The sequence below is a fragment of the Helianthus annuus genome, chromosome 7 (genome assembly GCF_002127325.2).
Source record: "Helianthus annuus cultivar XRQ/B chromosome 7, HanXRQr2.0-SUNRISE, whole genome shotgun sequence".
Taxonomy (NCBI): Eukaryota; Viridiplantae; Streptophyta; class Magnoliopsida; order Asterales; family Asteraceae; genus Helianthus; species Helianthus annuus.
This window is the reverse complement of record NC_035439.2, coordinates 86,487,977-86,514,895: the sequence shown is the minus strand read 5'-3', so window position 1 is coordinate 86,514,895 and position 26,919 is coordinate 86,487,977. Positions and strand designations below refer to the sequence as shown.

General features: G+C 37.5%; 2 protein-coding genes across 9 annotated transcripts; both read left to right on the top strand.

Moving 5' to 3' along the window:
* Window positions 1-822: 822 nt before the first annotated feature.
* LOC110894575 (enoyl-[acyl-carrier-protein] reductase [NADH], chloroplastic) lies at window positions 823-26,919 on the top strand. Of its 8 annotated transcripts, none has more exons than XM_035975643.1 (4): window positions 919-2,657; window positions 2,769-2,931; window positions 26,307-26,405; window positions 26,506-26,919. In XM_035975643.1, the coding sequence occupies exons 2-4, from the start codon at window positions 2,862-2,864 to the stop codon at window positions 26,676-26,678; spliced, it is 342 nt and encodes a 113-aa protein (XP_035831536.1). In that variant the 5' UTR covers window positions 919-2,657; window positions 2,769-2,861; the 3' UTR covers window positions 26,679-26,919. The 8 variants fall into 7 exon arrangements, 1 of the variants encoding a protein (XP_035831536.1); XR_004863378.1 differs by lacking the exons at window positions 26,307-26,405; window positions 26,506-26,919 and adding an exon at window positions 3,015-3,107 and having other exon boundaries at window positions 869-1,066; window positions 1,272-2,657; XR_004863375.1 differs by lacking the exons at window positions 26,307-26,405; window positions 26,506-26,919 and adding an exon at window positions 823-912 and having other exon boundaries at window positions 1,272-2,657; window positions 2,769-3,107.
* On the top strand, window positions 21,114-22,043 carry LOC110896561 (F-box protein At5g07610-like). Its single transcript, XM_022143834.2, has one exon. The coding sequence runs from the start codon at window positions 21,187-21,189 to the stop codon at window positions 21,838-21,840; it is 654 nt and encodes a 217-aa protein (XP_021999526.1). The 5' UTR covers window positions 21,114-21,186; the 3' UTR covers window positions 21,841-22,043.

Here is a 26,919-nt window from a genome sequence, read left to right as displayed (position 1 = left end):
TTCAATTCATATAAAGGCTACATAAATCGCAAACCGTGAAACCAAAACGTTAGTAACAACAGTTTGGTTTGGTTCGGTTTCAATGTTTACAGGTTCAGTTTTGGTTTTCAATTATTAAAAACCGTTACTAACAGCTTGGTTTACGGTTTGACTCATATACCGTTAAAACCGGACTGTAAACCAGGGGCGGAACTAAAGGTATGTGAGCTGTAGCACGGGCTACGGCTGAAGTCTGTATGCGTAGTGTATTTTTTATATATATATTTTTTTGGTTTTTTACAAAAGATATCCCTAAAATAATACAAGGATACCCCTAACCAACCCAAACTTATAAAATAAGGGAGCCCGATTGAAACAATGACTCAATTGATTAGATAAGCCCAACTAATTAGATTAACAAAAAAAAAAAAAAAACCACAAAACTACATATGGCGGCATTCTTTCTTATCGTCGCTTAGGTTCTGGAAGAAAACCAAACGTCGCTGGTCATCCTTTACGCACTGGTCTCCTGTTTTGCTACTGCCAATAACACCGGTTTGATAAAAGAATCCACAATCCTGTTGTTTGCTGCTGCGATAACATTGGTTCCGGTCGTTCCGCTCCTGTTTAGGTATTTGTTTTTTAAAGTAAAAGACGACAATGTGATTAAACAATTTTAAGCTATGAAAAAAAAGACAAATTTATTAGGCACTTATTTTACTTTATTTTTTTATTGTGTTTTTAATAATTTATTTATTATCATTTTTTAATATTGTTGATTGCACAGTAAACATTTTTTTTTGAGATACTCCTGATTTAATGGGCTATTTCTGCCATTTCCGTAAACACGCTAAGACATCATATTTTCAAAGTGAAAAAAAGGGTTTTCCCGTTTTGTAGAGATCAATCATCTTCTGCAAGACGACAAAGGGGGTACTCTAATCTCCCTAAAATGTCAATCTGGTCAATCGTTTGGTTTCACGCTTTGTATTATGCTTTCAATTTCAATTTCGTTTGGTTTTCATGTTGGTTTCTTATTATTCCTTGAGACCTTTCGTTTACACTCTGCTTCTTTAACTAGAAAAAGGTTTCTTTAATTATTTCCAATCTGATGATGTATTTTGAATATGGATTTATGCTATACACTTTCGATAATGTCTCTAGGATTGTTAATTTTGGTCTTTGCACACCACATGTTTGATAAAATGCCACATAGAGCACCACACTGTTATGAATTATAGTTTCATTATCATTGTCTCTATATTCAGAGAATTTTATACTTGTTCTTTCAGTTTTGTTGGAAACCCTAGCTGCTACTGGAATTGGAGAGATGGATCGGATTTCACACCTTCCTGAATCTATTGTCCATCACATACTCTCCTTTCTTAAGAATACTCCTGCAGAGCTTGTTCGAATGAGTGTATTGTCCAAGTCCTGGTTTCACCTATCCGCTTCTTTCCCCTGTTTATATTTCAATATCCGTTATTTTATAACTCGAGAAAGTTTTTTCAAGTATGTTGAGTATACCACCTCTAGATTCTGTCATCAAAATCTCATTGCAAACAGGCTCTTCCTCGTTGCAACTGTCCGAGAGCATGCGGAATTAGATATTGTTAATAGATGCCTTGAAAAAGTTCTTAAGAATGGCGTGAGGGAGTTGGCGATTTATATTACTAACTCAAAGTACCGTTTGCCTAACATACTCCTATCGGTTTCGGTGTTAAAGACTTTGGTCATTTTAGGCTGTGAGTTGCCTTCTTCCTTGATGCTTGATGCTGTCAGGTTTAAGTCTTTGATTAAGTTGAGTCTTGTAAGTGTTCCGATAGATGATGAAGTGATCAAGCATCTTACCACTAGTTGCCCTCTTCTTCAAGAATTTGAGATTGACAGTTGTAGTGGTTTGAAAAGAGTTTGTGTTTATGGGCATCAAAATCTTCAAAGTGTTTATATTCAGTGTAACACTGCAGTTGAGAGAATAGATATTGAAGCTCCAAATCTATCTAGTCTGACGATAATTAATTGGGATGGAATAGGGGCACCGCAAATGAACTTGGCTTCATGCAAAAAACTAACAACAGTGTCTTACTTTGGGCATCTTTTACCAGACTCGAATGGTTTTACCAACTTCGTATCCAACTTCCCCTTCGTTGAAAATTTGTATTTGGCTATTAATTATAAATGCAAGAACGTCAAGCTGTCAAGTCATTCCTTGAGGACATTCATGTTACATTCAGTGTGTGATTTAGAAGAAATTGAGTTCAATACCCCGAATTTGGCTTTGTTTGGTTACCCTTGTAATTATGGTTCATTATGGCCTATGGTAAGGCGTTCAACCCATTTGAAAGCATGTATGCAATGTTATCCCGACGATGGTACAGATGCTCTTTGGTTCCTGAAGTTGAGGCTATTTTTGGACAAGAAAAATGGGTTCAAAGTTTTGAACTTGTATATTCAAGCTAAACATAGTCAGGCTCGTTTCTTTGATCATTCTTTTAGAGAGGCTAAAGGCGATTGAATTGCCACCTTATGAACTGGAGCATGTTGAGCTAAAACTAGACGCGAATGAAGAATTATCAGCCCATGTTGCTTTTGTGGAGGCTGTACTTTGGTGTTGTCGTCCTCAATCTCTAACTTTAAGATCATCTGTTCCTTTTGAGGAACAAAGTGATGTTGTCAAGGTGAGACTTATTATTTGATGATCTGTTTTTCACATTCATTGCACTTCAACATTACACCACAGTTATGTAAAGATATTATTATCCTTCTTTCTATCTGTTATATTTCTTCAGTTTACATACAAGAAGCTGCTTGAACAAGACGATCAAGGCCATACCAAAATTCAGATCGTGTCGCCTTCCTCTTCGGAAGCTCAAAAGCATTTGATGGACTTGAAGTCATTGTCAATCGCATCACCTCGTGAAGGACTAGCAATTAGCCTCATCAAGGAAGAAGGTACACTTTTTAATGAGCTAATTTTATGCAGTGATGGTTTTTGAATCATGACTATATACTGTTATTGATAATTCAAACTCAAGTGGCAGATGATGCATGTGCATGGGTCTGCTGAATTGGGTCAAGATCAGAAGCTTTTTTGTTTTAAGTTTATTTGAAACGTTAATTCGATTTGAGTCCGGTTCCTTAGCTATTTGTTAGGGTAGGCTATTATTTAGTTTTTCAAGTTTCCGTTTGTTCATAGGCCTGTCTATCTTTGCTATTTTGTATGCAGTTTTCTTCAGTCAATAAATCAGAAAGCTTTTGATAATCTGTGAGTTATTTTTGCATTCGATTGTGTTCTCTTTTACCAACATATACATGGGGAGCTCCTTCTTCATTAGTGATTGTTCATATTACATATATTGGGCCTTATTTTATGGTTTTCTGCTAAGCTTGGCAAAACAAGCAGGTAGGTTGGGACCGTTGGGTGACGATCTTTACAAGTTAACTAAGAAACTATCTTGAAACGGACCATTTAGAAAAAATAACTAAAATAATAATTGTACATAAGATACGTAAAAGTCAGCACTAATAGAATCATTAACGCCTAACAAAAAAAGTCAGCAATGTATGAATGTACCAGACTACAGAAAGAAACATATTACAACCGCCACAGAAGATTAATACTAAACCATTTCACATTGAATAACTGACATTAATGGTGATTCCTTGGCCAGGTAAATCACTACCACCACCACCATCATTACTAGAGTTGCATCTTTCTGAGGACATGGTCCAAGATAGGACTTCGTGGAGGCGTAGGATTAGGGTTAAGGACTTCTAGAGGATATTGCAGTAAGGTTATAGGTGTATTTTAGGGAAGTAGGTTTTCTTATTCTTTTAAGTGACTTTACCGGCGATTGACTTCTTGTGTATATGCCCGAATGATGTTGTATGCTATTATACATGATTTACATTATACTGTGTCACTCTGATCACTTTCTTGGTATAGGTGACTTCTTTTTTCTATATTCTATTTTTCTATATTCTTGGACTTGATGTGTTGGTTTGCTGTTCGTTTTGGAGCCGAGGGTCTCTCCTGGAAGCAGCCTCTCTATCCCTAGGGATAGAGGCAAGGTCTGTCTACATCCCACATTCCCACCCTCCCCAGACCCTATGAGTAGCTTTGCTATTTGTGGGATTTACTGGGTATGGTGGTTGTTGTTGTTATCTGTTTAAAATGTTCTTTCAACATTACATGCTATAAGTGCTGATGTTTCAAGATTGGCCATTTGCATGGTTACAAGTTTAATTTGTCAAAGGTATTACTTTTTGTGAAGTTATACACATTTGAGCCTTTCCATGTACCAGTTTGTGAATTTTGGTAAGAAAACTTGAACTAGAGGAGGTAGCAAAATAACAGGTCTGGCCATTCGGGTCAAAATGTAACCTTTTTTTTTTGTACCGGTTGAGAAAGGTTGGCTTGACCTAAAACACTTATCATCTAAGATTAAAACCTTTTAGTATATAATCAGTCTGTCATATGGTTACTCAAGTTATATTGTATCAAATAATAACAATAGTAGTAGTAATATTAATAATAATAATAATCAAATAAGTTAAAAAAGAACCCTATCCCAAGCTCTATTAGCTGTTGAAACAAGCACCATCATCTTCATCTGCAGTCGAGTTCTCCAAGTTGTTCATAATTAAAATATGGTTTATTGATAAGGTTCATAAGTTTGTAGGTATTAAGGTTCATTTGGAACTAAGTTTCTTAATTATGTGGTCTAGTGTTGTTTCACATTTGGTTGAATATGGTTGTTCCAACTGTTTTGGTCAGGGCCCTACCCGACCCGTCCACTCTGTTTTAGATTTATAAATCCACTTGATCTATAAACATAGGCTTTAACAATTCAGTTTTTGGTATGGCCAACTGCCATGGGGTTGGTTTCTACCAGTCGTTCTGGTCCTGTTGCATAAGCTGAACTCCAACCCATGTAAATGCATAAAATAGCGAAGGCTTAAATAGCGTTAGATTTAGAAAAGTAAAAGATATAACAAAATCTATCAAACTTAAAAGGTCTGAAATTTGATTTTTTTAATGATTTCAAGTGTGCATATGAGGATGCAGACTTGATTTTGTAATTTTAGGTTCCAAGTTTATACAAGTACTAGGTATGTGTGACAATCGATATTTAAGTAGTTCAGTGTGAATTGGAATTGTTAAGACGACATGAATTGATTTTAACCTGTGAAAGCCCTGTAAAAGCACACGTGGGTATTGCTAGCAACCGGTTATGGAATAACCGGTTCTATACCCTGCCCTATTAGCTGGTTATTCATTGTTTCCATATCCTATGATTAGAAATCGGTTACAACCTAGTCATACCCTACCTGAACCGGTCAAAAACCGGAAACAAACTGGAACCGGAAACGAACCGATCACTTCACTCTTCAAAACCGGTTCTATACCCGAACATTTTCCAACCAATACCCGGTTAGTGACTCGTTGGCTGGAAACGAAACCGGTTTTTTATATAAAACCCAGTTTTATACAACTCTAGCTAAAAAGAGAACTTCAAATGGATTAAGTATCGTCATACCAAATATTTTCAAGAAACAATCTTAAAATAGGTTTTAAATGATATGAAAAGTAAGTATAATCTTAAAATAAGTATGATTTGTGAATGAGTTTGATTATTGATTCGATTTTAATGATTTGTTTCAGTTTGTTTATGCTATAATCTAAAGTTCTAAACATTTAGACTTCGATTTTGTCATGATTTGATCATGTATAGCTGAAGCTCTGTTTGTTCATATGATTAGTAATTGGTAACATACTATTAGTGAATGTTTGATGAAGTTAGGTGATTGTTGTTTATCATGTTTGATAGATATGTTTGCATCTTTTTTTTTTTCCAGATGTAATGTCTTTATTTATATTTTATGTATAGTTAATAATTGACTGATTTCGGTTCTAACTTGTTGGATACTTTTATTTTTGTTAAACGATTGAATAATATATACTTCAAAAATGTCACCTTTACTGTGCTCTGTTTTATCTACTTCCCGTAACACAATAATCATTCGGTTTAGGTCATGATAGTCGGCTATAGACTGTAGTTTACCGACTACTTCATGGTTTTTGGTGGTAGAGTATGGTAGAATATTTGCATCTCAACTTTTGATGGTTTTTATTGGTTTACCACTTACCATGCTTATTTATCATACTCTTTTAGTTGTTAAAATTTGAATGTAACCTGTTACAAAAAAAAACCGCATATCTTCGTAAACTCACTTTCATTATTAGGAAGGATAGTTTGCAGGTTATTGAAAACTGTTAGGATCCAGTTGGAACTTTTAACATAGCAGGTAACAAAAAATGAACTTATTCTTTTTTCAATTTGTGTGCCCCGCAATTTCAATACGATATACTTCGATTGGGTTTTTTTTTTCTTTGCTAATGCATTATTTGGCTATGGATTTTATATCCAATTGTTTGTTGAATTGTAGTTTGCAATTTCGGTGGCATCCTGCAGATTGTAAGTATTGTTATTTCTAATTGTTATGTGTATAAGTTATGATGCCTCTGTATATGTTTTGATTTAAATTACCTTTTTTATACTTAGATCACATTATATTATGATCTACGTACCATAAATTATTATTTCTCAGTTATATCCTACTCTTAAAACATAACTCATGACTCTTTTACAATATATATTTTATCACCGTAACATCGTAATCTCTTTCTAATAATGTGAAAGCAAGAACGAAAGTGGAACCTTCAATTTGCTTAGTTGGGTACTTGAACAAATCCAACCAAGGCGTTTAATTTTACTGGACTTTTCTTATTATTATATTTAGGGGCTGTTTGGCAACTTCTGAATGATTAAGTGCTGAACCAGTAAGAGGTCTGAACCGTTAAGGTGCTCTTTGTTTTTTCAGAGGTAAAACGTCTGCAGTCTGCGGACCACATTTGCAGACATATGTAGCTGAAGAGGTGGACCAAACCTCTGCAGTCTGCAAGAAGAAGACTGTTTTTTAACTTCTGCAAGTTGCTGAAATAAACTGAAATATAAATAAACTGATTTTATTTAACTTAAAAGAGTTTTTTAACATTCAAACATAAATAATACTTATACAATACTTAAATAATACTCATAAAAAGACAATAACATTTTTCTAAATCATTGAATCCATGCTTTGCATTAACTGCTCAGCAATCTCATCTCGTAACTGAGTCATATATTCCCGATCCGATGCAGTACCATGTGCTTCAACCTGGTCTTCATAAGCATCAACGTGCACATAGTCGGACAAATGATTCACGAGACTTACGTAGAAGTTCAGTGCATAGTTTGGGATTTCCTGTCAATAACTCTAACGTGTATTTATGTCCCGTCACACCCGAATCATTGTCTTGCATTCGTTTTAAACCTCTCTTCCAAAAAAACCGGACATAGAAGTACATAAGAATAACGAGAAGTAATTTCGTATTATAATCCATTATGATCCTGTTTTAACAATTATAAACAACCAAAAGCGTAAGCATAAAATGTCTTTAACATAAACCAAAATCATACAATGTCAAACATAAACCAAAAGCATACAATGTCAAACATAAACCAAAAACAATCAATGTCTCAAACATAAACCTAATAGTCGTGTTAAGCAGATAAGGTTCTTCACTACTTTATTAGGACTAAACTTTTAGCCATCATCCTGATCCACCCTCTTAAGACCTCGGGAATTTCTGGCAATGCCATCCACGCCTCTCTCATGTCGGTGGACACTCCAAAAATATGAAAAGCAGCTAAGAATATAGGATCTACCGGGTCTAACCCAACCAAGTTTAACTTATTAGAACACTCACGAACTGTTGGCCCTTCTTTGTCTTTAATCAAAAACTGTAGAGACTTCTACATATCACGTGCTAAATCATCATGGTTAATAGATGGTTTTGAGGTCTTGGCCCTTTTGTTTGGATTAGGCTCAGGAGTAGGCTCAAAAGTAGGCTCTGGAGTAGGCTCAGAAGTGCCGGCATCATCTTGTGTGTCATGATAATGGGTGTCCATAATCATAAGTGATTGGACACGATGACAAGAAGATCCAACCCCGGATGTTGTTTGGGTTGAGGTCCACTTGCAATTTCCAGTGGCAGTATTACCATCAAACAATTCTGCACAAAGTTCTGAAAAAGGCAATGGAACTGTTTTCAATGATGCGGCCTTCGGATGCCCCTAAACCCAAAGTAAAAAAAAGTGTTGTAAATTTTTGTTTTTAGTATTATGTTTAAAAATTATATAAATGAACATACCTTCTTAAATTCTTCCCATTCCTCGTTCGTTAAGGTAAAAGTATTTGTCTGAGCGTTGTATATGTTGCCTGTTTTGTTTTTCAAATACACCCAACCTACGTATTTGGCTTTAAGATTATCATATGCATTCTTCACTTGTTTGAGTCAAATCCAAGCCAAACTTTTCCTTAAGAACTTTTCCTAAATTATTCCACTAGTCTTTATGCAAACTCAATCCTTTTCTACCCACCGTGTTTATCTCTTCAATGCAAGTGTCTAATAAGCATTTTAGATGCTCATTTGACCATTGTTGTTTCTCTCCCATTTCTACTAATCAACAAACAAGCTATTAACATACTAGGCGCGAATCATGTCAATCCATAACTTTAATCAATATAGTAGAATGCATAAATCAATTGTATATATTAAACATCAAGTTTTAACCACATACAAGTTTCAAACAAACATTAGTCGACATATGAATTTACATCAAGTTTTAACCACATACAAGTTTTAACCACATACAAGTTTCAAACAAACATCAAGTTTTAACCACATACAAGTTTCAAACAAACACTAGTCGACATATGAATTTACATCAAGTTTTAACCATAGTTGTTAAAAGCCATCGCCTCTTGCGCCTAGGCCCAATTTCCTAGCAAGGCGAGGCAATTGCGCCTCAAGCCAAGGCAATTGCGCTCTAATTCTCCAAGTGATGGTTCATGCGCAGGTTCTGGCGAAATTCCTAGATTCTTGAGAGTTTTCGGCCAAATTCTATAAATTCTTGCAAGATTCTAGCTAGATTTCTACTTTTATCTAACGAAACTACTTTTCTAAACTAATAAACTAGCATTTTTTTAGCTTTTGGTACTAAATAGACGATATTAAATGTTATATAGTAGCTTTAGTTTATTTTATTTGAAGAATAGTATTAATTTTCTATTATATAAAAATATTTTATGTTTTTTTTGTTGTACGCTTTTTTTTTCTGAGGCCCGCGTTTTTTTTGCGCCTTGCGCCTAGGCCCCAGGCGAGGCCTATGCGCCTTGAGTGCGCTTAACGCTTTTAATAACTATGGTTTTAACCACTACAAGTTTTAACCACATACTAGTCGACATATGAATTTACTAGTCGACATATGAATTTACTAGTCGACATATGAATTTACATCAAGTTTTAACCACATACAAGTTTCAAACAAACAGCACCTTAATTTCAAAGAAACAACACCTAACTAGTTTAATACCTGCCCGGTGGGCGGGTGACGTTAACGTAGTATATATTAACATGAGTGACCCAATGAACACAAAGAAATAGACAAGAGTCATATTATACAAAATTATATGAACGTGACAAACAAAGCTAATCTATATTAAGCGTATTTGACAAACAAAAGCACCATTCTTTAATTTATAAAAGAAAAACAAACGTCAACAATTTAAACCACAAAACTATAGAAAGTAAACCTGATAGAGTACTAAAACATGAAATAGTGTCATTTTGATGCAAAACAAATGGTAGGCAAAACATAGTAAAGTACGACCAACATGTGCGAAATGTTTAATAACATTCAAACATGGTTTACAACTTAAATTTTTTCGGATATTGGATCTTCCCCTTTGGTCTTGCACCCGTTCCATGTTGTTGACTTGTTGTCTAGTCCGCATTATCAACAACCACCTGAAGTTGTTACACATGTACGATATTAAGAAGAAAAAAAAGATAGATATGCACATTTAGGCTATAAATTTATATGCAAACAAAAATCATAAAAATAAGCAACTTAGTACTTACCATATACCACCAGCAGATTGGGTCTTCATTTATGTTAACCAAAACTCACAAGAAAATATGTTTAACATATTATTTAAAACTTGCAGCACCTAGTCAACCAATGAGTTTTATTTATGGATATTAAAGAATTTTCATGTTTTGATAGATCTACTGTGGCCATGATGTAAACTGGCCCAACCAAACTGGTTTTGTCCCATACCCAACCCAACCAATTTTAACTATTATCTACGCGCTGTAAACCATTATCTGACTTGACTCGTATAAACCCATTACCCAACCCAACCCGAGTACTTCTATTTATGTAAAATATATGTATATCAAACATTCAAATCTAAATTTTAGCACAACAAATCAAATTAAGGTACCTTAGTGTCCTTGACAAGGAGCTTTGCATAACATACTTCTCGTCAAAAATAGGAGTTGCACAAATATCTGCAGCAACAACATAACATGTTTCTCGTTATTTCACTCGTATATTATTGTGTCTTTGTAATAACTATTTAATTACCATAACAAAGACCATCACCTTGAAACTCTTATGAATCGTTCAAATCCCATGTTTTATACCAAACCGTTCCAACCCGTGACCCGACCTGCCCTTTTAGCTAGGACTACATAAGACCCATACCATTATATGAACTTAATAATCAAGATAGCATTCAAAATTCAACTATAATCATCCAAAATATTGTGATATATACATGAACCTAGTTAAAGTTGTTACATGAAGATGATGTTTATATTGTTAAAGGCAAAACACAATGAGAGTAAGAATTACCAAAGAATCCAAGTAGTTTTGATAAGTAATATTGAATTAGTTGTGGCTCCACACCAACCACATTTCAAAATGGGTGTATAAGGTGAAAGATATAAGGATTAATCCACAGCCCCATCAGGTTACCTCATGCTCTTCTGTTATAAATGCTACATAATGAACTTCCTACATTAGGTCAATATTCATGCTAAAAACATAAGGAAAAAAAAGTTTAAGAACACATGGTAATCCCCGTATGTCCCAACCACTTAACTGTTTTCATAAATAAATTATTAAAAAAACCAAAAAAAGGAAAACAAAAAGAAATGTGGGTGAATCAAGAAACTTATTGACCCATTAACTGTGCTAAATTTTTTCCCAACGAAAATTAATTGTGTTACATATGGACACATAAATCATTAACAAATTGAAAATTAAATTTTTGCTAGTAGTGACTGATGGTCTTAGATATTAATCATTAATTTAATAATAATTAAAAAAACTTGAAACATAAGTTTTGATATACCTTCAGTTGTAATGCAACATAATCTTCCTGATTAGCCTGGCCAGAATCGAGGACCCGGTGGGTGATTTTGTACCCGAACCGCAAATGGATTATGAGTTGTCAGCCATGTGTATCTATTGAAAGGTAATCCGTTAACATGCCCCATAATTACCAAATTCAAACCGTAAAAATGAACAAATAACATAAAAATGATAATGATAAGGGATGAAAGGTGGAATACGAACACATATACGCCGCCGCGTGTTTCCCCTCGCCGGAGAAGTACCACACCACAAGCCTTTTCCGTATAGTTTCTCTATCGTATTACGTGAATTAATATAGAAATAACACGTCATAAAAGCTATGTCACGAATCCGATCACAAAACTACTTGATTTCAAGGGCAGGATCTTCCCAAATGGAGGTTACACTATCTGGGAAGAATAGAATATATATAAACCTTTCATGTTCCTAAATCACAAAATTTTATGATTAAATCCCGACCCCTGTTTAAATACTTGAATTTAGCTTTAACCCTCCATGCTTCATTAATTTCCACCTATAAAATTCAATTATCAAATTTACACAACGTAAAAGAAACTAAACAGGAACATAGAGAATGGGATTTGAGAACATAGAGAATGGGATTTGAGAATGCACCAGAAGACCTGTAAATAAGAAAACTTTAATTAGTGAGAGAAAGTAATTGGATTTTGCAACTAAACACAACACAAAAATGAGCAGAGCAAATCAATAAGAATAACCATAGAGAAGTTCTACAAACTGTCTGTATACAATGACAATCCAATTTTAATCAGCCACATCCAAAACTGAAACCAAACCTGGTGGAACAAAATCAAAAGTTCAGAAATATAGAATCGTAATAGTAGAACAAAATCGTTCCAAAAACAAAATTAAACCTGGTTTGTGCGCGCTTCGAACTTTGTTTATGCTTCGAACAAAAAGTAAAAGTTCCACAAAATCAAACCTGGTTTATGCAGAAGTTCAAAATTGAATCTGTGAGCAGTTAGAGTGTTGATGGAGTTTCACTGGTTAAGAGATAAATGGGGGAGAGGACTCGAGGAGCCGGTAAAGAAAAACAAAACAATCTGGGAAGGGACGTTCCATTGCTATTCAACTGTAACGACGGTGTGGAGAAAGGAAAGGGAAGATCCATTGCGATTCTAACTGCAGGCGACAATGGTATCATCGAAAGGTTTGTGCACATGGTGGTCTGGTGAGAGTGAAAGATGACTGAAAAATGTGTGCGAGTGATTTCTTTGATATAAATAAAGAATAAGGGGTCCAGGTAACTGCTGTAAGGAGCAGTTAGTGGTACGTGGGGAGGAAAATAAGGATCCATGTAAGGTAACTGCTGATAACAACCAATATAGGAGACTTGAGTTGTGGAGATCATGGGTAGTAAAAGGTAGAGCTAACCACCACCTAGGAAAACCGTAAAAAAAACTGCTTTGAACCGCCACTATAGCGGTTATTTTTATGAGTTTAAAGGGCTGAGATTTAATCTCAGCCAAATCCAATGGTCATAATTGATTTGAAAGTTGATTACACTTAATGGGATCCATATATATATATAATTTCAAAGAAACAACACCTTAATTTCAAACAAACCGCACCTAATTTCAAACAAACCGCACCTTAATTTCAAACAAACAACACCTAATTTCAAACAAACAGCACCTTAATTTCAAACAAACATCAACTTAATTTCAAACAAACAGACCTTAATTTCAAACAAACAACACCTATACAAAAATCAACAAGAACATGAACCTTAAGCTGGAGAAGATGGAGGTGTCGTCTGTGGAGAATCGACGGAAGGATGGGGTCGCCGAAGGAAGAGAATAGACGGAAGGATGGGGTCGCCGGAGGAAGAGGATCGACGGAAGAGGGGGGTCGCCGGAGGAAGAGAATCGACGGAAGGTGGGGTCGACGGAGATGCGGGGTGGCGGAGGAGGTGGAGGTGTCGGCTGGCTGGAGAAGATGGAGGTGTCGCTGTGGAGAAGAAGGATGCTAAGGTTTTGAGATGTGTTTTGAAAGAGAAGAGGTTTGAAGATGTAATGCCAGGTCTGTGCGAGGAAGAGGTTTAGAAGAGGTTTTTTAATGAAATCACTTCCAAAAAAACAAACATGTTGCAGACTCAAACGTCTGTGTGTGGTCTGCATGGGGCAGACACAAGAGGTTTGGAAGTGCTTTTCACAAAAAAACAAACACCCCCTAAGTGCTGAACTAGTAAGAGGTCTGAACCATTAAGAGTCAGTATAATGCTTAACCGTTCAGAGGCAAATGTCTGACCAATTCTGATTAGAGGTCTTAACCATTCAGACTCGGTATAATGCTTAACCATTCAGAGGCAAATGTCTAAACCATTCAGACATTTGCTCGCGAAACAAACTGTCTGAACCATTAAGTACTGAATCAGTAAGAGGTCTGAGGTCTGAATCATTAAGGGGGTGTTTGTTTTTTGTGAAAAGCACTTCCAAACATCTTATGTCTGCCCCCACGCAGACCACGCGCAGACGTTTGAGTTTGCAACGTGTTTATTTTTTGGAAGAAATTTCATTAAAAACCCACTTCTAAACCTTTTCCTCGCACAGACCTGGCCTTACATCTTCAAACCTCTTCTAAACCTCTGCCCTTTCAAAACACATCTCAAAACCCTAGTATCCTTCTTCTCCACAGCGACACCTCCATCTTCTCTATCCAGCTGGCGCCTCCGCCACCCCACATCTCTGTCGACCCCACCTTCCGTTGATTCTCTTCCTCCGGCGACCCCCCCTCTTCCGTCGATTCTCTTCCTCCGGCGACCCCATCCTTCCGTCGATTCTCTTCCTCCGTCGACCCCACCTTCCGTCGATTCTCTACAGCCGATACCTCCATCTTCTCCAGCTTAAGGTTCGTGCTTGTTGATTTTTGTATAGGTGCTGTTTGTTTGAAATTAACGTGCTGTTTGTTTGAAATTAGCTGCTCTTTGTTTGAAACTAAGGTGCTGTTTGTTTGAAATTAGGTGCTGTTTCTTTGAAATTAAGGTGCTGTTTGTTTGAAACTTGTATGTGGTTAAAACTTGATGTATGTCGACTAGTATGTGGTTAAAACTTGATGTAAATTCATACGTCGACTAGTGTTTATTTGAAACTTGTATGTGGTTAAAACTTGATGTAAATTCATATGTCGACAATGTTTGTTTGAAACTTGTATGTGGTTAAAACTTGATGTTTAATATATACAATTGATTTATGCATTCTACTATATTGATTAGAGTTATGGATTGACATGATTCGCGCCTAGTATGTTAATAGCTTGTTTGTTGATTAGTAGAAATGGAAGAGAAACAACAATGGTCAAATGAGCATCTAAAATGCTTATTAGAGACTTGCATTGAAAAGATAAACACGGTGGATAGAAAAGGATTGAGTTTGCATAAAGACTCGTGGAATAATTTAAGACAAGTTCTTAAGGAAAAGTTTGGCTTGGATTTGACTAAAAAACAAATGAAGAATGCATATGATAATCTTAAAGCCAAATACGTAGGTTGGGTGTATTTGAAAAACAAAACCGGCAACATATACAACGCTTAAACAAATACGTTTACCTTAACGAACGAGGAATGGGAAGAATTTAAGAAGGTATGTTCATTTATATAATTTTTAAACATAATCCTACAAACAGAAATTTATAACACTTTTTTTACTTTGGGTTTAGGGGCATCCGAAGGCTGCATCATTGAAAACAGTTCTATTGCCTTTTCCAAAACTTTGTGCAGAATTGTTTGATGGTAATGCTGCCATTAGAAATTGCGAGTGGACCTCAACCCAAACAACATCTGGGGTTGGATCTTCTTGTCATCGTGTCCAATCACTTATGATTATGGACACCCATTATCATGACACACAAGATGATGCCAGCACTTTTAAGCCTACTCCAGAGCCTACTTTCGAGTCTACTCCTGAGCCTAATCCAAACAAAAGGGCCAAAACCTCAAAACCATCTATTAACCATGATGATTTAGCACGTGATATGCAGAAGGCTCTACAGTTTTTTATTAAAGGCAAAGAAGGGCCAACAATTCGTGAGTGTTCTGATAAGTTAAACTTGGTTGGGTTAGATCCGGTAGATACTATATTCTTAGCTGCTTTTCATATTTTGGAGTGTCCTCCGACATGAGAGAGGCGTGGATGACATTGCCAGAAATTCCCGAGGTCTTAAGAGGGTGGATCGAGATGACGGCTAAAAGTTTAGGCCTAATAAAGTAGTGAAGAACCTTATCTGCTTAACACAACTATTAGGTAGCGTTTGGTATGAAGGAATGGAAGGTGGAATGGAATGGATCATTCTGATGGAATGAAAATAAACATGTTTGGTTATCATGTGGTAATGGAATGAAGCATTCCAAGGGAATGTAACTCCTTCCTAATATAATAATTTCCATTCCTTGGTATGTAGGTGTTTTTTTTCCATTCCCTCAAGGAATGGAAAGAAATATGTTGTTGTTATTATTATTATTATTATTATTATTATTATTATTATTATTATTATTATTATACTTATACTTTTATTTGTATTATATTTATATTTATTAATATTCATACTAATATTAATATATATGAAAAATCTATTACTAATTTTTTATCATTAATATATTATTATTATTATTATTATTAAGTCAATTATATTTTTGTCGTTTTTAATACGGTTGTGTTTCGTTAATTCATCTTTTTTTGTTTATCAAATTGTACAAAGTAATAATTCATTCTATTCACATATGAGTAACCAAACATCACAAGGGAATGAAATGATCCATTTCATTCCGTTGTCCATTCCATTACCTCGTCCATTCCATTCTCTCATCTATTCTATTACCCCATACCAAACAAACCCTTAGGTTTATGTTTGAGACATTGATTGCTTTTGGTTTATGTTTGACATTGTATGCTTTTGGTTTATGTTTGACATTGTATGATTTTGGTTTATGTTAAAGACATTTTATGCTTATGCTTTTGGTTGTTTATAATTGTTAAAACAGGATCATAATGGATTATAATAAGAAATTACTTTTCGTTATTCTTATGTACTTGTATGTCCGTTTTTTTGGAAGAGGTTTAAAACGAATGCGAGACAGTGATTCGGGTATGACGGGACAGAAATACACGTTAGAGTTATTGTCAGGAAATCCCAAACAATGCATTGAACTTTTACGTATGTCTCGTGAATCTGTCTGACTATGTGCACGTTGATGCTTATGAAGACCAGGTTGAAGCACATGGTACTGCCTCGGATCTGGAATATATGACTCAGTTACAAGATGAGATTGCTGAGCAGTTAATGCAAAGCATGGATTCAATGATTTAGAAAAATGTTATTGTCTTTTTATGAATATTAATTAGTATTGTATAACTATTATTTATGTTTGAACGTTAAAAAACTCTTTTAAGTTAAATAAAATCAGTTTATTTATATTTTAGTTTATTTCAGCAGCTTGCAGAAGTTAAAAAACAAACAGTTCTTCTTGCAGACTGCAGAGGTTTGATCCACCTCTTCAACTACATATGTCTGCAGATGTGGTCCGCAGACTGCAGGCGGTTTTACCTCTGAAAAAACAAACAACACCTAACAGCCTCATTAAGAGGCAAACAAACAGCCCCTTAATCTGATTCTACTATTTATCCTAACATGTGGTTTTTGTTAGACGTTGCCATGGTTTTTAGATGCTCATAATCTTAAAAACTACCATGCAAGAGTGGGGTTTGTGCAATGCTATTGTTACAGGTATGTATTGTGTCATATTATTTTCTTTGCATTTAGAGAAAAGTCAAACGGGTCTGTGATAACATCTTGGGGTGTTCATCGGTTTGGATTGGTTTATTCAGTTTCTGAATTTTTTGGATCTAAACGAAAACCGAAGCGACTCAAATTCGAAATGTGTCTTATAGGTAATGTTTCTGAGTGTTTCTTACTGCCTTTTTGTTTGTTTGTTTTATGGTTGAAGTATTTTGGTGAATAAATTTAGGAAGAAAAGTTGGCTCCCCAACGCCAGTTGCAACACCACATGGGTGGCCAGATGCAACAGAGATATGCTTTTGCAACTTCTTTGTCTTTCAACTATCAACAAGTACTTGATATTGACAATTGTAGTGGTTTCAAAAGAGTTTGTGTTTATGGCCGTCAAAATCTTCAGAAAGTTAGAATTAAATATGACACTCCACTTGAGATAATAGATATTGAAGCTCCAAATCTATCTACTCTGAGAATAATAGTGAGGAAGAAATAGGGCCACTGCAAATGAACTTGGCTTTATGCAAAAAAGTCTCTTACTCCATTACCAAACTTGAATGGTTTTAGTGACTTCTTATCCAAGAAGAAGAACCCAGTCAAAGGTTGCGGATATGAAGATTTTCTGATGCATTGGATTTAAGAGTCTTATCTGTTAAGACTAAGGTTTGGAAGTGATTAGTAAAACTGATAAATCTGAACAAATTGCAGTTAACCTTTCATGAGTATTCTACTTGTGATATTTACATATATGTAGTGATGGTTTTGAATTATGACTATGATGTCTTGACTATATAGTATATACATGGAGAGATTTTGCCTTATTACTTATTGTGCAGTTTCTTTATCTTTGGGTCTTATTTTATGGTTTTTGCTTAGCCTGCAAAACGAGCAAGTTGGTTGGGTAACGGCTTTAACGGGTCAATTTAGAAAGTACCAGTTTGCTTTGGTCTAAATGTGTATTGACCAAAGTGAGTTTTGCTTGATATGGGCGGTTTTAGAAAAGTATTAAAGGACTAATAATTAAAGCAGTTATATCAAATAATTAGCTTCTTGTGCAGCCAATGCTTTCTTACTAATTATACGATATATTTATGGTTTAAAATGTTTTTTTCAACATTATATGCTTCTAGTGCTGATGTTTCAAGACTGACCGACCATCTGCATGGTTAGTTGGTTACAATTCTGATTTGTCAAGGTTTTACTTCTTGTGATGTCATACACCGCTAGTGTGCACTGGTTTGTAGTTTCTGCTCTATTCTTTTCTTGCCTTGTTGTGTCATTTGAGCCGTTATTGTCTTTCCTTTAATCAGTTTGTGAAATTTTGGTTAGAAACCTTGAACAAGCACCACCATCCATCATCATCTTCATCTGCGTGCGATCGAGTTCTGTAAGACTAAGGGGTATGGAGAGCCTCATCCCCAAGGGGATGGGCCACCACGTCGGCGCCACGTAGGAGTGGCTTCGAGAGGATGGACCTAGGGGGGTGGGGGATGAACCCCTTTGTGTATATATATGTATGTATGTATAGGTATATGTGAGAGAAGGAGGAGGGAGGACCGGCTACCCCGGCTGTGGGGTGCCGGTTGTGCCGAGCCGAGCCCCTGGGGGGCGGTGTGGGGGACCGGCGCCGGTCCTAGCCGGGCCTCAGCCGGCCCCCATACCCTTTAGTCTAAGTTCATAATTTAGATATGGTTTCTTGATAAGGTTCATAAGTTTGTAGGAATAAGGTTCCTAAGGAATATAAGTTTCTTGATTGTCTGGTCCAGTGTTGTTTCATATTTGGTCGAGTATGGTTGAATGATTTTTGGGAACTTGAATGAACTGCTTGAAAATGGTTGTTCTAACAGTTTTGGTCCTGGCCCAACTCGACCCGCCCTGGTCACTCCATTTCACATTCTCAAATCTATTTGATGTATAAAGATGAGCGTTAACAATTTTTGGTTTGCCCGATTGGGGTATTTCTAATCTGGTCTTCGGTATTACATCCTTATGGTTTTCGATACCCGTCCGGTTTGGTCCTGTTGGAGAATCCGAACTCCAACCCATGTAGATGCATAAGGCTATCTTCATCCACAACCTTCTCCAACCCAACCTTTTAATAAAAAACTAATTTCTCTCTCTTCCACCTACACAACCTAACTTACCCACATTCACAACCCAACCTTTAAAACATTTTTTATTAAATATATATTTTTATGCTTATTATTTATCCATAAATGTGTTAAAAATAATTACAATTAATATTTTCATTTGAAACCGATATATGCATTTTTTATAAAAAATTAATTAAAAAAATATTTTTTTTGAAGGAACTCGGTTTTTGATAAAAATTATATCACTATGTTTACAAAAAAAAGTTAAACAACAATGTGTTTTCAGATTTTTTTTAATAATTAAATATTAAAAAATTATTAAAGAAAATCATGTTTTAGCTAAAATTAATTGTTATAAAATAAAAATAGAAAACATAATTATAAAAGAACCATTCACTAGCTAACATATGACATTTTTAAAATAATAAAAAAATCATCAACTAAAGTACACCACAACTTGGTTGTGAGTTTTAATTGATTTTTTTTTTTTTCACTTTTTGGTCAACCAACCAAGGTTTTGGTCACCAATGGTTGTAGCCTAAAGAATAACGTGGGCTTAAATAGCGTGAGGGTTATATCTTTTGACGCATTTAAGTTTGTGTTTTTAACTTTGTTTTCCGTATTCTTAAGATATAAACGCAGATGCAAACTTGATTTTGTCACACATTTCTTTTGTATCTTTTAAATTTTATAGGTTTAAGTTCAGGTGTATGGATATGTTAAAATTGTGAATAATCAGATTATTTGTCATAGTAGTTTTACCTTTTTGTAATTTTAGTTTTGATACTTAAAAAATGTTTGCGGATTTAGCAAATTGAGTTTGACAGTTCAAGATTAAAACAATGTATGCAAATATTAGGTTCCAAGGTTATATAAGTACCAGATATGTGTGTGACAATTGATTTAGAGTTGTTAAATGTGATTTAAGACGACATGAAATGATTTCAATCCATCTTCCATATTGAAAGCCCGGTAAAAATTGAGGTGGGTATTGCTAGGAAGTGAACGGGTATAACCTTACCAGTCGGTTATTCATTGTTTCAATATCATATGATTAAAAACCGGTTCTAACCCGGTTATGCCCTACCAAAACAGGTCAAAATGGCAGAACCGTAAACTAATCGATCACTTCCCTCTTCAAAACCGGTTCCATACCCGAACTGATTTGAAGCAATACCCGATTTTATGGTTTTCCTTTTTTCCTTTTTTTTTTTTTGAGATTTTATTAGTATAGAGATTTACTAGAGGGGGCAATCTTGACCCAAAGCCTGACTCAGTTTGGGTTGCTTTTAAAATTATATGGGTTGGTTTGTGTAAGATATTTTAACTAAATGAGTCACAATGGATCACTTGAAATTCCATCTTGTTATTTTCAGGTCAAAGCGAGTCGACCCATGACCTGAACCAAAACAACCCCTTTTTAATTGACCTGTTTTGACCCGAACCCGTTTTGACCCGAATCCATTATGACCCATGACCCGACCCAAACCGACCCGTTGGCCAGGTCTAGTTTTGGTGTTAAAATGTTAATTGGTAGCTTTTTTTTGTAGCTTTTGGTTAGTTTTGGTGTTAAAATGTTAATTGGTAGAGGTGCATGAAAAAACCGGAATCTGAACCGTACTCGGAAAACAAAAACTCGGAGCAGTACCTGAAAATGACCCTACTGGTAAGGTATACCGTACAAATAGGGTATGGATTTCAGTATAAATAACCGTATCCGGATCTGAACCCATGTAATAACTAGGGGTGCAAACGAGCCGAGCCGAGCCCGAGCTCGATTATTTTTAGGTTCGAGATTGACTTGTAAACAAGTTAAAATAAGCTCGGCTCGTTTACACTAAGGCTCGATAAGGTTCGACAAGCCTAACGAGCTTCACATGCGAGGCTCGAGCTCTGGCTCGATAAACAAACGAGCCTATGGGTACACATTTCTCCAGTTCAATCCCTTCAATCCCTGGAACGTCATGAAAACCCTAGCCAAAATCAACAACTCTCAGCACACATTTCTCCAACCCTCTTGAATCGGAGTTTCTATGGAGGATTCTGATCATCAACCAACTCATTCTGGATCATTGATTGGTTCCAACGATGACCTTTTAACCGAGATCCTTCTCCGGCTCCCTGTCACCTCCATCCTTCAATTCAAATCTGTTTCCAAACACTGGCGTTTGCTCTTGCGTCACAGACATTTCACCCAAAGGTATGATACTCTTTCAAAATCTCCTGGTTTTTTTACTACTGACAATATATATGTTCCGTATGATGTTGCAAACCCAACCACTCCCCTTTTTCGTAGTCTCGATTTCTACCCCGATCCTCACGGTATCAGAATTGTTCAATCTTGTAATGGATTACTCCTTTGCCGTACCTATCGAGGGAGCATAGATGCTCGTAAGTATTATGTGTTTAATCCCACCACTAAACAATTTGCAATCGTCCCGCGTCTCCCCGGAGGTTATGAAGTCCGTAAAACGATCCGTTTTATGGGTCTGGCATTTCATCGAACAGATTGTGTTCACTACAAACTTGTTTGTATTTGTTCTTTAGAGTCTGATGATGATGTGGAGTTGTTTCAGATTCAAATCTACTCATCTGATACTGGGGAATGGAAGATTTGTCCTGTAACTTTCCGTACGGATTGCCCTGTTTTCGATATGGGAGTTGACTGTAATGGAGCTATTCACTAGGCTCCCTCTTATCGCAATCACTTGTACTTTAAAATCGACGCCGAACAGTTGCAAACGTTGCCCTTACCAGTGGAGATGACTGTATTTCAAACGGTGACAATGTACTTTGGGGAATCTAGAGGTCATTTACATTTAACAGTGCTTGTTGATTCTGATGAAACCGGTTTACACCTGAACGTGTATGAGATGTTGGGCGATCATTCAGGGTGTGATGAAACACCGATTAACACAAGGTTAACCGATAGGGTTAATTCGTTTATGGGTTCAACCTCTTTCCTTACTCGTGATAATAGCTCAAAACCTGCAAAACAGTAACCACCGCCAGTCTCGTTAAGAGGGGGAGAAAGGGGATTTCCCTCTTAACCAGGCTCCGGCGTGAGAATAAGTACTGTTCTGAGAGGAATAAACAGTGTGTGTATAGCGTGAATATATGGAGAGTAAAGATCATGAACCTAAATGGTGAAGGGTCCTATTTATAGCCGGAGGGTGAAGAAGGAAGGAGCAGCTGTGCCAGTTGTGGGCGCGCGCCAGCTGTCCGACCAAGGGGAATATCCTCTTGGTCTTCTCTGTCACGGCAGGTGTAGTGGTACACGTGGCGTTCTTTCATTTGCCCACGCTGGAGACCTCGTACCGGTGTTGTCAGCTCTGCTCCCTGATTTGCCGCAGGCCTATGTGGCGTCCTGCGAGTGGTGACACGTGTTGTCCTTTATGTCTGGTAGAGCATCTTTGGTGCCACCTGCGGATATTCTAGAAGTTTCTAGAAGCTTCTGGATTGCTCCGCTGATGTGGACGCCTTGTGTGCTCAAAAGTGGTGTGGTCCCTGCCATGTAGGCAGGGAATTGGGACCATACCTCTTCAAGTCCCCCCAGTCCAGTGTGCCTTCTAGTTGAGTTGATCGTCTAGGAGGGATTCTGGACTTATTAGAGTAGTGGATTTTTGTGGCGCGTGGAGTTTGATGATCTGAAAGAAAAAATTTGAACCAATCTGACGCGCCGCGCACGGGTCGTGGCACTTTATAAAAAATGAACCAAGTGGACGCATGGCGCGTGGGTCTTGGCACTTTATGGAAGAATGTGCCAAGTGGACGCACGGCGCATGGGTCTTGGCACTTTATAAAAAATGAGCCAAGTGGACGTGCGACGCATGGGTCTTGGCAAGAAAATGAGCCAAGTGGACGCACGGCGCATGGGTCTTGATAAAAAATGAGTCAAGTGGACGCATGGCGGATGGGTCTTGGCACTTTGTTAAAAAAATGAGCCAAGTGGACGCACGACGCATGGGTCTTGGCAAAAATGAGCCAAGTGGACGCGTGACGCGTGGGTCTTGGCACTTTGTTAATAAAATGAGCCAAGTGGACGCACGGCGCATGGGTCTTGGAAAAAATGAGCCAAGTGGACGCATGGCGCGTGGGTCTTGGCACTTTGCTGTTTCCTTCTGATGGAAGTTTGGTGGCCTTGGGGAAGTGTTTGGTGTGACTGCCTGACGTCCCTGTCTTATCGGAGGTGAACAGTTGCTTTTTCAGTTACTTTTGTCATGTCAGCAGGCTCTGTTGCCCATGCTTCCCGAAAAAAGAGGTGACGTCTTCTCTCTCTTCTGACATGGCACTCTCTTATTGCTTGCTTTTCCTGTGCTTTGACGGTCCACTACCCATCGCATTAAATGCGATGGGTATAAATAGGAGGCGGTTACTTCTTTTCTCTCCACTTTTTCAAATTCGAAGTTCTTTTCTTCTATCTTCTCCCTTCATTCTCCTTTGTTTCAATAGTTTTCTTGAGTTCTTATCTCCGACTTTTCTTTATTTACATCATGTCTGGTACAAATCCTTCCCAAAGGAAAAGGAAGTATAAGGGGAGAGCTCCTCCTGGTCCTGATCAGGCGGTTATTGGGTGGAAAGAGGAGGAGTTCAACAATATTGTTCAAGAGATGGCTTTTCGCCCGGAGTGGGGAGCCCAGTATCCTCCTCCTGGTTCTACTGCCCTGGACGCTCCTCCGGGTTATATCACTCTATATGCTGCATTTTTTCGAGAAGGGAGTTTTAGACTACCGATTACGAAATTTACTGCCGCCGTCTTGAGGGGTTATGGATTGCATATTTCACAGATTAATCCTATTGGGCTTCCACGCATTACTCATTTTGAGTATGTCTGTAGGGCTTACCATATTAAGCCTACGTTTGAGATGTTCAACGTGTTCTATAGTGTTACCTATGCCAGTGGTTTTTATTCATTCCAAGCACGGACCGGTGTTGCTCCGGTGTGTTCCGTGCCGTTAAAGAGCCTGCACGACTAGAAGCAGAAATTCTTCTACATCCGTCGTGGTGTGATTCCGATAGATATGCCTTATCGGCAGGTGAGCCAGGGGATTCCGAAGGTCGATGTGATGGGAGATTATGCTGCACAGGATTGGTACAAAAAGATAACCCACAAAGCGACTGCCATTTCTTAGTTGGAGGAGATGGCTTTGGTTGGTGCCGGGATGAGTTTGCTGTGGGTGCCAAAGAATCCTCTGGGTCAACATGTTTACAGTTATCAGGGCAAATGTGTGTTACTTTCATAAGTTACTTTTGAATTATTCTTCCTTGTGTTTGTTGTGCTTTTGTGTGTTAGCTTATCTTCTTGTCTTTTTGCAGTTGGTTATAGCTTGATAAATGTTTTGGACCCGAGGTCAGCGGGTGCCATGGTTGAAGCTATTCAAGAGGATGGGAAACCCACATGGTTAGACCAAATCCGGGGTTGTTTCTTGCACCCATCTGATGAAAGCCTGAGTAGATATGCCAACGATGTGTTAGGTGAAGATGTTGGGAATGACCCTGTCGACTCGGGTCGAGAGGAAGTCGTTGTTCTTTCAAGTGGGAGTTCTGACCAAACCCTTGAAGGTCTAACCACTCGTTGCGCGCGTGCAGGTACTGCACCGGGTGTTGCGGCAGAACCTGTGCACGAGATTGTTGATGATGCTGCTGGTGCGGAGGAGCCTGTTGATCTTTCATCTCAGTTGGAGACAAGGAAAAAGGCGAGGACGGATAGATCTGGGAGTAAAAGGGAAAAGGCGGAGGGCAAAGCTGCTGGTTCTTCTCGTAAGCAACCCTCTACTCTTCTTTGTCTAGATTATGTGGTTGTCTCTAACACGTTGCATGGCCTAGGGGTTGGTGAGAAAATTCGAGATTCAGATGCGGATGACGGTGCTACCTTGACTGAGCACATGAGGAAGAAAGCCCTTGAGGATCATAAGCGCAAGCTTGATGAGCAGTCCGCTGCTCTTCTTGCTTCCAAAAAAGCTAAACTTCATAAGGATGCTCCTCTCGCGCCTTCCGAATCTGAGATTGATCTGGGTGTCTTTAGTGGGGGTCGTGGGAATCTTTTGGAGGAGATGTATGCTGCGTCTGCTCCTCCTGCTGGTAATTGGCTTTTAGCTTTATATTTCCTTCGTTTGTCTTCGAGTTGTTTTTAATTCTTGTTTCGTGACAGCGGTCAAGACTGGCAAGAAACCTCGGGTGGTGGATATTTCCCAGATCACGCCCCCTGCTTCCCCTCCGTCAGTGATGGTTGGCTTGACTCCTCCCCGTGATGATCTTGAGGTCAAGAAGAAAAGAGGAGAAGGGGTTGTTGAAAACGTGGGTGAAGGTGGTGGTGATGCTGGAGGTGTTGGTGGTGAGGGTGTATCTGGGGTGCTTTTCCGGAGATGACTCGTTTGTCTTATGATTTTGATGTCGTCGATGTGGTTAGAGGTGTAAAAGAAGAAGATACATTCATCGTGCTGAGAATTCACGGGACGTTGACAAGGTATAATGTTCATGGCAAGAGTTTTAAGCAGATGTGTTATTTCCCGGACCAAGCCTCTAGAAAGTACGCGATCACCCATCGTTATACCGAATCTTTATCTTCTTTCTAAAAGACTATTCTATATATCTGTATATTTTTCTTCATTAAAGTGTGGCTGAATTGGATCCTGAATGTAGCTCCTGTTAGTTTGTCTGTTGTGCATGTATGTTTTGCAAAGAAATTATGGATTGAATAATACACAAATAGTGGTTCAGTTAATTGGTATTAATGTTGTGGTTGGTAAACAAGGGGAATCCTTTGATTCTGTTTGTAAATAGGTTGGGCAGTCATGTCTGGCGAGTAAATTTGGATTTATTAAAGAATGTGGAGTTATGCAAAAGTATATGAAATGTAAAGGATCGTGTCTTGCAAGCATTCAACCTGCTGAGGTGGCTGAGGATGCACCTAGAATTTGAATCCGGGTGCATGTTTATATATGCGAAGACTGTCGATGCTTTCTTGTGATGGGTCCCATCAGCATATGAGGAGGCTTTGCCGCTGTGCGTAGAAGTTTATCTAGCTAGCAACTTTATGGTAACATGTTATTTTAGAATCATTATCATATGTGTGTGTGTGTGTTTATAATAACAAAACTTAAATGTTACAAATTTGGTATTGTTGTATTAAATTTTAGTAAAAATATACCAGGACCACTAAGAAGTCGTGCTGCCAAGGCGTTCGGTTTTATTGATATGATTATTGATTATTCATTAGAGAATGCACCACTGCAAAAGGAATTATCAGCAGGTCAGTGTGAATCTCCTTAAGCAACTCAAATATAATGAATGTCAGCGGATCTATCCAATTGTTTTGTTCTAAAATGATGGAAATTAATTTATTGAAACAGAGGAAATGGGAAGTGCTGCTGCTTTTCTGGCATCGCCATTGGCTTCAGCCATTACAGGGGCGGTGTTGTATGTAGATAACGGGCTGAATGCAATGGGAGTCGGAGTCGACGGCCCCGTACGTTTCTTGAATCTCATTAAGGATCTTGACATTCCAAGAGACGCCAAACATTAAGGTAGTGAACAAGCGCAACGTAGGTTTCTTCGGTTTTTCAAGTAACTTGTTTTGAGTTACTTAATTTGGGTTCACAATTTTACATTGAATTGAGAAAGTTGGTGGTTAATTTTGACATTGTTGATTGTAATGGTCAGAAATTGTTGACATTTCTAGAGCTTGGTGGAAACAAAAAACAAAAGAAATTCAATGGTTGTGATCCATTTTCATTTCTAATGCCGTGAGCTCATATGGTATATTA